General features: G+C 46.2%; 2 protein-coding genes across 11 annotated transcripts; one reads left to right on the forward strand and one right to left on the reverse strand.

Moving 5' to 3' along the window:
* Nucleotides 1–4838: 4838 nt before the first annotated feature.
* On the reverse strand, nucleotides 4839–10519 carry LOC109942741 (N6-adenosine-methyltransferase non-catalytic subunit MTB). 4 transcript variants are annotated; one of them, XM_020545057.2, is made up of 7 exons: nucleotides 10050–10519; nucleotides 7019–8947; nucleotides 6847–6930; nucleotides 6459–6563; nucleotides 6234–6342; nucleotides 5296–5447; nucleotides 4839–5214 (listed from the first exon to the last, which is right to left on the reverse strand). In XM_020545057.2, the coding sequence occupies exons 2-7, from the start codon at nucleotides 8846–8848 to the stop codon at nucleotides 5068–5070; spliced, it is 2427 nt and encodes an 808-aa protein (XP_020400646.1). In that variant the 5' UTR covers nucleotides 8849–8947; nucleotides 10050–10519; the 3' UTR covers nucleotides 4839–5067. The 4 variants fall into 4 exon arrangements, with proteins under 4 accessions (XP_020400646.1, XP_020400647.1, XP_020400649.1 ...); XM_020545058.3 differs by having other exon boundaries at nucleotides 7019–8933; nucleotides 9971–10489; XM_020545060.2 differs by having other exon boundaries at nucleotides 7019–8933; nucleotides 10050–10487.
* Nucleotides 10520–10586: 67 nt separating this feature from the next.
* LOC103631723 (mitochondrial inner membrane protease subunit 2) lies at nucleotides 10587–13722 on the forward strand. Of its 7 annotated transcripts, none has more exons than XR_004852736.1 (6): nucleotides 10609–10834; nucleotides 11151–11319; nucleotides 11422–11508; nucleotides 11597–11762; nucleotides 11893–11917; nucleotides 13439–13722. XR_004852736.1 is itself a non-coding variant. In XM_020545062.3 (5 exons), the coding sequence occupies exons 2-5, from the start codon at nucleotides 11166–11168 to the stop codon at nucleotides 13544–13546; spliced, it is 501 nt and encodes a 166-aa protein (XP_020400651.1). In that variant the 5' UTR covers nucleotides 10587–10834; nucleotides 11151–11165; the 3' UTR covers nucleotides 13547–13722. The 7 variants fall into 7 exon arrangements, 1 of the variants encoding a protein (XP_020400651.1); XR_002265455.3 differs by having other exon boundaries at nucleotides 11436–11508; XM_020545062.3 differs by lacking the exon at nucleotides 11893–11917 and having other exon boundaries at nucleotides 10587–10834; nucleotides 11436–11508.
* The last annotated feature ends 1389 nt before the right edge of the window (nucleotides 13723–15111 follow it).

Consider the following 15111-nt stretch of genomic DNA (forward strand, 5'->3'; position numbering starts at 1 on the left):
TGCAAAGCCAAATTCCCAGGTCACGGACCGTCCGCGTGATGACGCCGGACCGTCCGGGGTTACCAGAAATGTTCTTTTCATTAATTCGGCTGACAATGAAGCCGATGCAAGTGATTGGAGGACACCTATACTTAATTATTTACGAAATCCCAATATCAGGACAGATAAGAACATTCAGCGAACAACTTTTAAGTATGTTTTGATGAGTGATGAACTTTACCGCCGAACAGTCAATGACATCCTGCTTAAGTGCTTGGGCCCAGATGACGCTATATTAGCCATGGCCGAAGTACATGAGGGAATTTGTGGTACTCATCAATCAGCTCCAAAGATGAAGTGGTTGTTGCGAAGGTCTGGTTTTTATTGGCCTAGTATGATAGCTGATTGTTTCAAGTACTACAAGGGTTGCCAAGTGTGTCAAAAATTCGGCGACCTACAGTTGGTCCCTGCAGCCGAATTACATCCTATCATCAAGCCTTGGCCGTTCAGAGGATGAGGATTAGACTTTATTGGAGAAATTCATCCTTCATCATCAAAGGGGCATCGATTTGTGTTAGTTGCCACTGACTACTTCACCAAATGGACTGAAGCCGTTGCTCTAAAGAACATGACACACAAGGAGGTAATTGAGTTTATAACTGAGCATATCATTCATAGATTCGACATTCCCCAGACCTTAACTACAGATCAAGGTACTTCTTTTATGTCAAAGGAGGTACGTGAATTTGCCGAATTATACAGAATTAAGCTGCTTAATTCATCTCCATATTATGCTCAGGCCAATGGTCAGGCCGAGTCTAGCAATAGGACATTGATTAATTTGATAAAAAAGAAAATATCTGATAATCCTAAACATTGGTATAAGATTTTGTCTGAGGCTTTATGGGCTCATAGAATATCTAAACATAGGGCTACTAAAGTATCTCCTTTTGAGCTTGTCTATGGGCAGGAAGCAGTGTTGCCTGTGGAAATAAGTTTGAATGCTATCAGGTTCGCCAGACAAAATGATCTAACTGCTACCGATTATTATGATTCAATGATGGATAATATTGATGAGGTGACTGACAAAAGGATGATAGCTTTGGGAGCAATAGAAAAGGACAAAATCATGGTAGCCAGAGCCTACAACAAGAAGGTCAAAGCAAAATCATTTCAAGTAGGGGACCTGGTGTGGAAGACCATTCTGCCTCTAAGGAATAAAGACCGGAAGTTCGGGAAATGGTCACCAAGCTGGGAAGGCCCTTATAAAGTAAAACATGTGATGTCTGGCAACGCCTATTTGCTACAAACATTACAAGGCAAGGACTTGCCTAAGGCTTTGAATGGGCGTTTCCTCAAACAGTACCATCCTAGTATGTGGCAGGATGCCTAAGAGAACCGATGTAATCACATCGAGTTAGTTGCTTTTGGTTTGCTCAGCTCCACCAAAAGGCAGGGGGGCATATGTTGAGCACCATATTGAGCGGTCGGACGGTCCGGCCCTGAGGCCGGACGGTCCGCGGTCCGGACAGTCCGCGCCTGTGGGCCGGACGGTCCGCGCATGCGCAGAGCAGTTTAGGGTTCCGAGTTTTGTGCTATGTTTGTTGGCTAGATTTGCGGAATTAACCCGGAATCCAGTCGTGTAAAGGGTCCAGCCCCCCTCCTCTATATAAAGAGAGGTCTACGGCCGATTTGTAATCATCAATCGAATCAATACAACTTCTATTTCGCATTTTATCCTAGGAGTAGTTCTAGTCTAGTTTAGGTTTAGCCACTCGATCCCCAAATTCTCCGTCTCTCCTCGACTCTACGTCGATTAGAGGAGTCTAGGTCGGCCTGCCCGAGCCTAGACAACTTCTAGGATCTCTCCTCCCCGACGGGGTCCCTCCCGGGAGCGAGATCTAGGCGCCGTCGGCGATCTTCCGCCGCCCCTGCGTACGCGCGGACCGTCCGGCCCTAGGGCGTGGACCGTCCGGTCGTCAGACAGGGAACCCGAGCTCCTGCACCAGGTCGCGGACCGTCCGGCCCCAGGCCGCGGACCGTCCGCCCCTGACCAGAGAGCACCGCCGCCAGTTCTTCTTGAGTATTTGGCGCTCCGAAAAAGCGTCAACAAGTACAGACACCATACCTCTCCTCTACTGTATTGTATATGATGGAGTACGAAGTGTCTGTTCGTCTGCCAAAAGCGGGTTTCGTAGGAGACTCCACCTGGATCCCTTTTGCCCATGCGTAGTCCCGGACTCTAGAACATGCCGAACCTCTCCCCCATCTCTTCCCCAGCGCGCACATTATATTGCCGGGCAGACCCAGTTGCTGGTCCATGTGAACCACGACACACTCTTAAGAACTACACATAGAAACAATTAAGATGATCTTATCCATCCCTGTTCACAATCTCCTTCAATGTCGTGCCGTTCTCTCGATTAATAGTAACTGCAGGTCGTGCCGTTCGTTCAAAAAAAAAAAGTCGAAGAGAGGAAAGAAGAAAAAAAAAACTCATCTTTGCGTGCAGCAGCTGCCGTGTCTCCGTACGTGTAGCCTGCAGAAATCCTAAAACTGGATATTTAGTTAGTTCAAGTTAGAACAACTCCTTTTCTCTCTCTCTCATTAATCTGTTGTTTAAATCTCATTTGCTTATGACGACAACGTACGCCATGTTGTTAATTCTGTATTTTGCTTTCGTTGCTTCCATATAGTACGTAGTAGCCGATGGTTTCCTGGTCGCTTTGGAATCATCCTTGATTATATGCTACGAAGTCAACATTAGTCCCATTTATTCCACTCTTACACGAGAAACGATTTGTCATTTATGTACATAATTGTTGTCCTATTTTGACGTATCGGTACCATATCTGAGTTTCCACGACTTCTTGTGTTTTACCCGGTTCGGTTTGATCGCGAGTCATGCAGTTGTTATCTCGTTGAAAATCTGCGCAGGCCTAGCTAGCTGCGCCTCTCGGTTTGGATATGCGACAAGGCATGCAGAAGACCGCTAGCTAGCTCCCTCTGCCAATATGGATCTATCTATCTTGGTCGTTCACATTGGTAATTATCTGAGCGACGACAAGCTAGCAGAGACTGTATGCAAACATGTGGTGTGGCCGCTCGGCTCTATTAATGCCAAGACCACACGTCCACACGCCATTTCCATGGATCGGTCTCGTACACTCGGTACGACTCCCGGACAAAAAAGAAAAAAAAAACACGTCCGTTCTCTCGTGTCCAGCAGCAGGGACCGCCGCCCGCCCCCGCATGCCTCCGTCTCCCTCCGTGCAATGCAATGCAATGCACGTCCCGCTCGGCTCGTCTCCTGGAAGGTGAATTGTCGCATCTATGCATGCACGTCTGAACGGGCGACGCAGCGCATGGGGCCTCCTCTCCCTCTCCTCTCCCATCCCACGTCTTTCATGCGATGCGATAGACTGACGGGCTCCGCTCCGCAGCTCCACTGTCGTCCTCCCTCCACAGCGCGCGACGCGAACGGGGCCGTGCCTTTTCATACCCTGCACTGGCAGATCACTCCGTATCTTCTGTCCATAATTCAGCAGCAAATGGCGCTTGTTTTCCGCTGCGTAAATGTTCCGCCGCCGTGTTTTGTTTTTCCTTTCTTTCCTTGAGACAGCGGCGGCGTGGTGACACAGGCGGCGAGAGACACCACCAGAGAGAGGACACGGTGGAAAGGCAGGAGAACGACCCCTGTGTCTGTGTTGACATGTTGTGCGCCCGTACGCGCTACTCACAACACAAAATCGTCACGAAATGTCACACACACACACACATTTATATATTTAATGAGCTTTTGACTTGGTGAAAAGGAACAGCAGTGGTAGCAGGACCATGGCGCGCGCGCGGCCGGGGACGGATGGCCGGGCCTATACGCTTGTTGTTGTTTTTTTTAAAAAAAAAATCCATCGCTGTGGCCAATCAATGCAGGGTCTGTCTCGGAAGGGATATCGCAGCCTCGTTGCTAAGATCCCAAGCAAAGGGGCTGACAGGAACAGGAGTACAGGACGCAACGGGCGAGGGAGACGCGCCCACCCTCCCTTGTCCTGAATTATTGAGCAAGACCAGACCAGACCACCCGCTCTCTTCAACCTGGCAACATGATGATCCCAGACAACACATGGGGGGCGGGCCAAGCTCCAAGCAAAACGTCTGCTAGTACAAACGTGGATCAGTCAGTAGCTTCCGCGAATAATGTGTTGCTTGGCTGGCCACAGGCAGGGGCGAGCAATGGGAGCGTGCACCGTGGCCTCCCGAATCGCGCCGCGAAATCTCCATCGCCTGCAAGATTCCATCGGCAGGGACAACACGCGCGCGTAACCCTTCTCCTTTCCTTTATACATATTGTTATTAAAAGGAAGAAGAAGGGGTCCTTGATGCCCACTCCTCACGCGAGACAATCGACTCGGGCAGCCAGGCCGGCAACAATCATCGGCGACGACGAGCTGATCCGGTTTGGCCTCTCGGCGAAAACGACTTCGTGCGTCACGCCGACCCGTTGGAATTCGCTTCGCTGCGGACGATAAAAAGGACAAGGCAAAAGGTGCTGTCGTTGCGCAGACGCATTACGCCGTTACACGCCTTGCCCCCGCCCCAACTTCTTTCTCACCAGTTAATTCTGATGATACACTCTTCTTTGTCACTTGTCAGCATTCAGGATTGTCAAATCCTTGCCTGCGCGAGCGCACACGCACGCAGCGCTCCAGAGAATTCCTTCCTGACATGTGTACTCTATACACACGTTATACAAATGTTTCGTCAATCATGTAGTAGGCAGTGCAGTTCTTTAGTCGCTGCTCGATCTGACAACGACATTAATTTTCTGTTGCGGAGAAAGGATTGGCGCAACAACAACGTACCAGACCAAATTTAGCATCAACCTTACTGGAGAAAATACTGAATCGTTCTTGCATCGCGTCACTAATAATTGCTAACAGACAGGGCCATCCGGCAAAATCCTTTATTCTGTAGACAGAAGGTTCATAAGGCCTCATGTGGACCTTCAGAAAGAGCCGTCAAAGCTACTGTCCCCACCACCCCCCAAAAAAAAATTTGTAGCCCGCGTAACAAAATTGACGACGGCTGTTAGTTCTTTGCCGGAGGCGACTTAGGCCGCAGGCTCTCGATCTCCGGTGTTGTCACAACGAGGTGGGGAGCCTCTGGGGGAGGGTTTCGGCCACCGCCACCTTGCCATACTTTCCCATCCTTGTCTGCAAAACTCCTAATGTATGCCTGCGAGAGAAACCGGTAATCGAGATGATGGTGTAAACAGATCAGATAACAGCGCATGAAGTTGAATATCCAGCTATCTACCTCTTTGTTGAAGTTGGAGTAGGATAGATTTTTTCCAAGGGTAAGCCACCCCGGGCGGATGTTATGATCCTCTCCAAAGAGTTCGAGCCGCCTCCTTCCAAGAGCGAAATGCTCAATGATCCTATACATGTCCTCAGGCTTCTTTGTTGAACCTGCAGGAGAAAAAGACACCGATGTTACTTGTTGCTAACTGTACAAACAAACGAAAACAATAACTTGCAGTCATGCATATGATTCTATGATTACAACTGGGATCGTTTTTTTGTAAACTGGTAACCCCAGCAGAATCATCGAGGCTCTATGTGAGACTTATACGTTTTCTGGAAGAGCAGGGTTAACCCTCTTCAAAAAACAAACAACCTGGACCAAGTGATTTTACCACTAAGAGACCCAGACCTACTTGCAATAGATGTTTCAGGACCATCATCAGCATATGATCTACATTCATTTTTAAATCGCAGTTCAGATTACTGTAGATCATGACCTCAGGTATCCTATAAACAGCTAAGCATGCCATAGAGCAAATGGCAGCAACAGAATGTACAGCTTGTTTCAGATACTCCCTCCATTCTTTTTTATTTGTTGCGTTTTACTTCAAAATTGAACTAGCGGACAACAAATATTCGAGAACGTTGGTACTAGTTTATAATCCCAAATTCCTATAAATCCAAGACAGATGTTTTTGCCAACCAAGCCAAATTTACAACACAGTAACACATTTTGGTGGACAAAATTGGAATATTCATACCATGGCAGCAATAAAAACAGATCAGGGAACTCCATTTTCAACAGAAAGAAAGCAAAGAAGAAAATTTCGAGAAAACAAGTTTACTCAGTGTATGCACCTCATCATTGAAAATGATTGCCGTTGGTCATAAGCCAATAGTATAGATTGCATCAAGAATAGGAACAAAACTAATAAACCAAAGGAAAAATACCATCAATTGGTTCTTCAGCTATTATTATATCTGTGTCAATATTCGCATGGATGACATGGCCATCCGTGCTACGCCGCACAGTTCCTTTTATGCCCATCAAGCAATGCTCCTGCACATGGAAAGGGTAGATACTTCGCATGAGAACCAGAGAAAAACAGAAGAAGAAAAAGACATGTAGGCATGGCAGAAAATGATACATCACATACTAATCAAGTACAACACTACCTTTGAGTGCTGCAACAATGTATGTGAGTCATGCCGCAGACTTGGAGCTGCATTTTTCTTGTTCGTTTTCACCCAGCAAACATCTTCACACCTACGGAATCCCCACTGATCATAGAAAAATTTCAGTCAGCCTCATCTACTTGTTATTGCAGCTCATCAACAACTGAAAATTAAAACACACATACATGAAATAAAACTGTGGAAGTATGAAACAATGTTTATGTTGCTACGACATTCCATCAGAGGGCAAAAATTGATTTGAAGCTGCGGGAACCTGGGTGACCTCCTAAAAAATGATTTCAAGATCCCACCCCATCCCCCAAAACGAATGGCATTACAATAATAATATAGAGCGCAGTCATTTAAGTACGGAAATAGCAGGCTCTACCTTCTTTAAACACTGACGACCCTGTTCAAGGCCTACACCATCACCAACCCAAAGGAACACAAAGGAGGGTGTATCTGCAATAGCCTGTTGATTCAAAAAATACACTTCTAAATATTAATTCTGCAGCATAAATGAAATCACAAAATAGAAAGGATAAAGAAAAGGGGAAAACCTCAATCTTCAAATTCATAATCTCCTCAGCAGTCCAATATTCTATGTGATCTGTGATTCCTGGCGCACGGTGAGTATACTCCTCCCATGGAGGATCCACAAGAATAACATCGAACTTGGTACCAAAAAACTCTGGAGAAAGAACATGTTCCCGCAGGTCACACTTGTAATACATTGGCGGTGAAGCTGACTTAGCAACAATTTCATCTTTCCTCTGTATGAGTTCTCTCAACTTTGGATAGTCCTCTGCTACGCTTGTAAGATCCAGTTCTCTAATGAAATTTTGAGGCCTCATGCCAGTGTCCACAAAGTTCTGTGAGTAATCATTTTGTTCGCCCCTTGAAGGAGCTTTTCTGTTTGGTCCACTGTTCCTATGTGGCATCCAACCAGGTTTATCATGGAGCATTTCACGGCTTTGAGGACCCATATTATTGTAACCCAAACCTGATATATCTGCTGGACCACCTAACCCAGTGTCCATTTGATTTAAGTGGATATTATGACTAGACCCAGCTCCCACATTTGGTGCAAACCTATGTTCTGGAGCAACTGGAGGAATGGTAAGGTTGGGAGGAACAGAAAGCATATTCACATCAACACCTCGAGCTCCAGGCCACACTAGAGGCCCTGGAAATGGCGGCATGAAAACGCCAGGTAGGAGAGGAGGACCAGGAGAATGGGGAATATTTGGCCCCATATGCTGCATTGGTCCTGGTGGAAGTCCAAGAGGACCAAATGGAGGAGGCATGATTGGCATTGGAACTCCAATTCTTTGAGAATCCCTTCCATTTGGTCTACCCCTTCCTCCTCTAGATGACCTATCGCCTTTTGGACCTTGTTGAGGAAACGAAGAAACCATGCTTGTGCTACCACTTGGATCTGGTTCAAGATGATCAGAGGATTTATCATCAGTTCCTCCAGGTACTGAATCTCGGTGTGCTCCGGTTTCAAATCTTCTACCAGAAACAGAGCCCTCTCTTCCAAAGTTAAGATTACTATTAGGTCGAATCTCTATTGAGTCTGAATTGTCGTATCGGTTCCCATAGTTTGAGGGACCTCTAATACTTTCAGATCTACCCCTAGAATCTCTCCGATATCCAGTTCGGCCATGGAAATTCCCGCCATCTAGCCTTTCCTGTGCATTCCTCCATTCAAAATCATTTGGCTCCTTAGTATCTCGTAATTGAGTGTTCCTCCCATAGTCCTTAGAACCTTCAATGTCTCGGGTTTTCTCATTCCAATTCCTATCCCTCCCTCTGTCAGATTTATCATCTCTATAAGCTTCTCTTGTGTCAACTCTAAGAGAACCACCAGTTTCATCAACATAAACTTCATCTACCCTCCTGACTGATGCCCTTTCATCTTGATCCCGTTGTCCTTGCTTCTCCCTACTACCCTCTCTTCTCTCTGAACTCCTAGCAGAAGCATCAGGGCTAAATCTTCTTGAAGGTTCCCAATCATTATTGTCCCCTCTTCCCCTCCTTCTATCATAGTCTCGATCCTTGGAATCATCAGGGCTTCTCCTTTGAACTTTAGGAGATCGTGAGTCCCTTCTCAGATTATAGACGTCATCGTCGGCACCTCGAGCCAGGCCTGAGCTTCTATCTGGATTCCTCCTTGATTCATTCCTATCATTTGAAGGTGTAATCATTCTATTATCATCCTGATGCCCAGTTTCATGTTCATATCCATGTTTTCTGGATATATCCGAATAATTTCTGCTATCCACATTCTCCTGATTTTCTTGCTCCTCCTTCCAAGTATTCCTTGCATTAACATTATCATCAACCTCCTGCTTACTGCGACCTCTACTAGACTCAGGTCCGTCCATGGCACTCTCTATTATATAGAGTCAAACTGCTACTTTTCCCAACAAATACAACTGTCGATAAACCTCGGCAAAGAAGTTGAGATTCCTATACACAAAATACTGATAAACAATATCAATACCGTGGGTATACAAAAGCGAAAGGAAAACAGTATACGACAGGAGAACTTGTCATAATGGAACTGCAAACAAGGTCAACTGAAAGGACGTCAGAAATCTAAATTTGCTGCACATTTAGATTAATAGGTAGAAATAAGCATGCTTACAACAAACCTACTCAAGGTTAGAAAAGGCGCTAGGTGGTGACCCATTTAACGACCCAGCTCTCCCAGAGTAACCAGCCGTGAAAGATAAAAAATAAACTTTTTAACTCATTTTGCCTGGGTTTTTTTACCCTCACGAGACTATTGAAATGCCACTGCTGCTCTGATCCACAATCAATGAACAAGGATGGCCGACGTTTAGTCCTAATGACAATGCAACAGGATCCCACTTGGATGGAACAGCCTTTTTTTTTACTTCATCTCAAAGAACTAATGGAGAAGCCTTTAGGTGCAAGTAGTACAAAGAAATGAAATATCAGTCGAAGCTAGATGCTTGGTCTCTTTGGCATCAGTCAACCAAGCTCCACTTAATTATAGAGAGCATTAAAATAGCCTGAAGGAACTTTCCCTTTCCCTTGGACTGAAGATTTCAGATTAAGCAATTCTGACATATAATCAAGAAAATTAAAATGTGATCGTGATCAGAATAAATTGTAAACATATTGCAAATAGAGTTCCACAGCTGTACTTAACAACATAATGAACTTCAGAGTCAAACTTCTTTTAGTCACCAATTAACCTTGTTTGTCATATTACTAGAAAGTAGAGTTCCAGTGAAGAAATAAAGAAAAGGTGGCTTTTAACCCTGATAAACAGGGAATAACCACCTCCAAATGTTAAAGGAGCAGATTTCCAGTGTTACAACCCAAAATATTAAACTATTTTTAGAAAGGAAATCAGGAAAAGAAACACCGAGCGTAAGGGCACATCGAACAGTATGAAACACAGCCATACTCGAGTTGAACTTTATCAGAAACAGTGCAATATCAGATGTTGAAGTGTTAAACAGAGAGATGCTAACCTAGTCATGGTCTTGATGACACAAGCCTAATATGTGAATTGTACTTAAAACCAAGCCGGCAAGTAAAGCTGCTTTTCACCTTCGTGGGCGCAGCTGGCCGGCACGGGGTGCGGCTGGCCGGAGCGGCGGCGCGGCTGGCGTGAGGCTGGTGCGTGCCTGCACCCTGCGGCTGCGGCTGCGGCTGCGGTTACTCGGTTAGGGTTTGGAACTGGCGGCCGAGATGGCTACTGCCTGCTGCTGCACCGGCTTCCAGCCCAGGAACCGCCGGTGGCGGTCTCAGTCTCAGCGGGTGCTGCCACGAGCGCGGGCCGCCCAGCCGCTGCCCGTAGGTGCGCGGCGCGGCAGCTGCCCAAGCCAAGCCGAGCGGAGAGCTGCCACTGGCAGTCCACCGCCGCCGCGAACGGACCTAGGGTTTGGGGCGCAGGAACGGGAGTCGGAGGGGAGATTGGGAGAAGCGCCTTCACGTCGAGCGTACAGCAGTTGCGCATTGGAGAAGTTGGGCCACTCTGTATTGTTGGGCCGACGGAGATGCATGGGAGAGCAGGAGGCCACCTATTGTTTTGGGCGGGCCCGCTCTTGCGCAGAACTCGACTCCAGTCCAGATTGTTCGTGCGAACTGCGAAGCACGTCGTCCGGTCGTCGGCTCAAACCAGAGCCAGCCCAGACCCGTCCTCGCTCGGTTCAACTTTGCGCCGTCGTCGTGCGATCGGACGGCTGTTGTGGACGTGTGGCCTCAAAGTAGGGTGCGCCGTGCTCATCGTCTTGTCCGACAGAAGAGTCGCTCCAACTGTCCAACCACAGCTCCGCGCCGCCGCCGAGGACGACAAAGGCGTCCCGCTGTTCTTGTTGGGCGCCTCTTCGGAGGTAACGTCGGTTTCCTCTATAATAAATCCGCAGCGGTTTAAATAGTACCCGTGCTTCTCCAACGGCTGAATCAGCTCGCTCCTCACTGGAGTAAGTGTTTGATTGATTCCACATGCTCTAAATTGAATCTGAGTGTGTGCCGCGGCCTGCGGGAGGAATTCCTCACCACACGCAGTTCTTACAAGCCTCACTCATTGGCCTGCAGTGTTATTCAGTTTTTTTTTCACTTTTTTCCACACGATGACATTGTTCCATTTCCATTCAGTTTTTATTTTTTTCACTTAATGTTGCTATTTTGATCTTTGTTACTGGACAGGTTGGATAATTGAACATGAGAACCTATAGCCATCTTTGGTCGACGACCAAGAGGAGTGCAATGGCGTTTGTAATTGGCGTCTCCATTTCTGACCGTTGGGCGAATTTCACTTGGGTGACTGGCGAATCCATGTATCCTACGTTTACGGCCGCCAATAGCTTCTGGGGAGGTATTATGGTTTCAATTTGTACGTAGCAATTGGGCAATGGACAACTAGGTTATGCTGCAGTCCATATTCAAATAGTTTGGTCTTCTGGTTTGTGCTGACCAGGGTGTTGGAACCAGGTGATTTCGTTTTAGCAGAAAAGAGGTGCCTTGAGCAGTGCAAGTTCTCACATGGTGATGTGATTTTGTTCAAGTAAGGATGGGGTAATTTTGGGAATAAGGTCGTTGCCGCTGACTTCTTCCATTGTTTTGTAGCCTGATCACTCCCTTTGTGTTCATAGGTGCCCTAGCAATCATAAGGAGATGCTTGTGAAGAGGTTGATTGGGCTTCCTGGTGAGAAGATACAGCTCCCTGGGTCCCTTAACCCTACTAAGATCCCAGAAGGGCATTGCTGGGTTGAAGGTGATAACTCTACTCGTAGCTGGGATTCTAGGGCATTCGGTCCGGTAAGTTTCTTCTTGTTGTTATTGCTCATGTCTAATTGGCTGAATGAAACTTACTAGTGCATATAATGCTCCTGCTGTACTGCATTGAATACTGATATCGGATCTTGTTGTCACCTGTTTCAAAACGAAGGGTATGCTGTGTGCGATTTAAAAAGGTCAGTTACCAGCAATGCTACTTGATATAAATTTTGAAAACTCCTGGAGTGTTCCTTTTGTGGGAAAGTTTGGACATGCTCCACTGCCATTTTAAAGTGAGACTGGGTGCCTATATATCATATATGTATGTGGAGCATCTGAGTTGGAAATGTCATTAACCCCTGTATAATATATGGTATTGCATTCATCTTTGCTGGAATATCTAAGAATAATGCTATATGCAGTATATCTTCAATCATTCAGATTTGCATGGTGAGCTGTAGTTATTGGCTTATTGCAAGATACTACATTGTCTCTTGTTGCCTCTTCAATGGAATTTTATTATTCTTTAGTTTTCGCCTGAAATGAAATTGATGCACCATATGCTTGTAGCCAGTGAAAGCTCCTAAGGAACCCTTTGGATCAAACTGCACAAACTATGGGTGTGTTTGGTTTGACTTTTGGCTTTGGCTTTTGCCACCTAAAAGCCAAAAGCCAACCAAAGGGCTGGATCTAGGAAGCAGCTTTTTCTAAAAGCTGACTTTCTCACAGTGCAAATCTGAAAGCACCCCTAAACCTGCTTTTAGTGACTTTTCGGATGGAACTGTGAAAACATATATCGAAGAACTTTTAACGACTTTTAGTGATTTCCACCAAACGGTTTTTAGCTTTTTAACGACTCACAGCCTACAACAGCTTTTTCCACAGCTCACAGCCCACAGCAACTTTTTTCACAGCCACAGCTCAACCAAACAGACCCTATATACCAATGAGAACAAAAAAAACTGAAAAACAGGGAATAAAGCGAAACTACAACAGTTATAGGACAGAAGGGCAGACCTGGTGCAATGATGAGAGCTGTCTCACTCCATGTCGTAGGTTCGAACTTCAAAGCAGCCTCCTCATTTGCAGGGGAAGGCTTGCCTTAGTTTATCCTATCCCCCGACCTGCTAATATGGGAGCCTGTGACACTGGGTCTGCCCTACAACAGTTATAGGACAACCTATATCTCAACAGGCAAGTACATTATTGCACCACAAGTTAGGAGCACACACTTTGTGTCCTTGGTGATAATGTTTGAGGCTCAACAAGTTGCAATGATTTCTTCCTATTTATGTTACTGTATTGCAATCATAGAACTGCCAACAAAATTTTGTTCCCTTTTCTGAAAAAAATGTGTTGCATTGACTGCCAAGTATGAAACTATTGAGTTATAAATCTGCTACCAATGAGCTTCGTTGTGTGCTTGTTTAGACAGATACTGGTTTTCTTCAGTAATCATCAGTTCAAATGTGTCCATGCTGTACAACTAGTGAACAGTTAGTAGAGCTGTAGAGGAGATGGTGAGAAAGCATAAATTCGGCACAGTTCATTCTTGGCTTCAAATTTTGTGCTTCTGTCTGCTTCCCAGAGAGTGCATCCTTTGTCAATAGTTCAGATAACTCATTACAACAGCTGCATATCAGAAACCAATACCATATGTTGGTGACAAATTATGCTGCATCAGTATGACTTATTTTGTATTTGTGCTTGTTCTTCAGATTCCCTTAGGTCTAGTTCAAGGGCGGGTTACGCACATAATCTGGCCTCCGTCGAGGATAGGCCGGCTGGAGAGAAAGATGCATGAAGGGAGAATTTCACCTGATTGATCTTACTCCCGACTACATTGGATGACCATTCATGTCCAGATAAACCTGCTCAATTACCATTTATTGTCAAAAAATCATAAGTTTTGTAAAGCCATGAATGTATACTTGCCCCAGTAGTTGTATTGTGATATTGTGTTCTGGGATCTTAAAAAAACCATTTATAGTGCCTTTTTTTAGCTTCACAATACTAAAATTTAACATATACAGGTTCATGTACTAAATCCTTAAATCAGGCCACTATGGAATGTTGCAATCTGCTGCTTATGCATAGAAAAAACGAAAATACTTTCTGTAGGGCGTTACCACGGACCCTCCTTGCCATGCCTATGGACTAGAGATGTTAATGGGCAATTTTTCACTGGATTTAGACATTTCATACATATTTCTATGAAGCTATACCTATCCCCGTACCCATAAAATTCATCTCATACTTATTTGGTTATCGGGCCTCCAATGAGTTCTCATCCTCGATAAGAATGACTATATTATATATTTTATATGACATTAACAGTGACACGACATCCAAACAGCTGGCGTATCTGGCTAGCATGAATAGTGACATCCTCTCGCTCAAAATGGAACCTCATCCACTGGTGGTCGGGGTCTGTCCACATTGAAGCATAAAACACTCGGACTCACTCTTCAACATATCTGCCACTCGTAGTTAGTAGAGTGAGAAGTCCAGGCAGATAGGAGAGGTGAACTTCGGAATCCGCACTGGTTGCTAGCAGAAAAGCAGGGAGATCCAATAGTCGATGCGCTCGCAGAGCGATCCGTGCTGACAACTGAGCTCGAAAGAATGATTCCTGAATTCTGGTGCTGAACAAATCTGCCGCTGTAGGGTCCCTCTTAGCAGGTAGTTAAGACTCTACGGGTACGTGTCTGAACCGACGTACCCCGGCTGCAGTAGCACGCTTAAGATCAATCAGATGAGGATCGGCAGCCAACGGACGCACCTCAGTCTCGTCTCGCTCCCGGAAGCGGGCTGGTGGAATGGGTGGAGCGGAAATGGGAGCGGGGGGAGGAACAGTGGAAGCGGGAGTGGTGGAGGTGGTGGGTATGGCGGAAGTGGTGGATGGCTCGGGAGCAACTAGAGCTGGCGAAGTGGGAGGTGGAGTGGTAGCTGTGGCGGATGTAGAGGGAGCGGAGGAGCGAGGCCGAAACGCGATTCGACGAACCCTGTAAGCAATCTGGTCTGACGAGATCCATAGCTGTCCACCTCGCTCTGCCTGCTCTGCTGCTATTGCCGCTGCAAGAGCTGCTCGGACTGCTCTATCCAAACGCCGCTTCTTGCGGCCTTTCTGCTGCTCTAAGTACACGGTCTTGCCCTTGACCTGCCTGAAGGGGCGAGGAGGGTCCTCGTCGTCTCCTCCCCTGGCACTGACACATTCTTCATGCGCACCATCTTGACCTAAGGGTTGCATAGGAGAGTGAAAAACTAAGCACGAGAGATAGCAGCTGCTAAGATTATAAAAGAACGGATAACTACCTGGAAACCTCACGAGAGAGAGAATCCAGGCAGGACAGGAGACGGGCTCACGGGCAGGCGAGATCACTGAAATGAC

The sequence above is a fragment of the Zea mays genome, chromosome 1 (assembly GCF_902167145.1).
Source record: "Zea mays cultivar B73 chromosome 1, Zm-B73-REFERENCE-NAM-5.0, whole genome shotgun sequence".
NCBI classification, from domain to species: Eukaryota; Viridiplantae; Streptophyta; class Magnoliopsida; order Poales; family Poaceae; genus Zea; species Zea mays.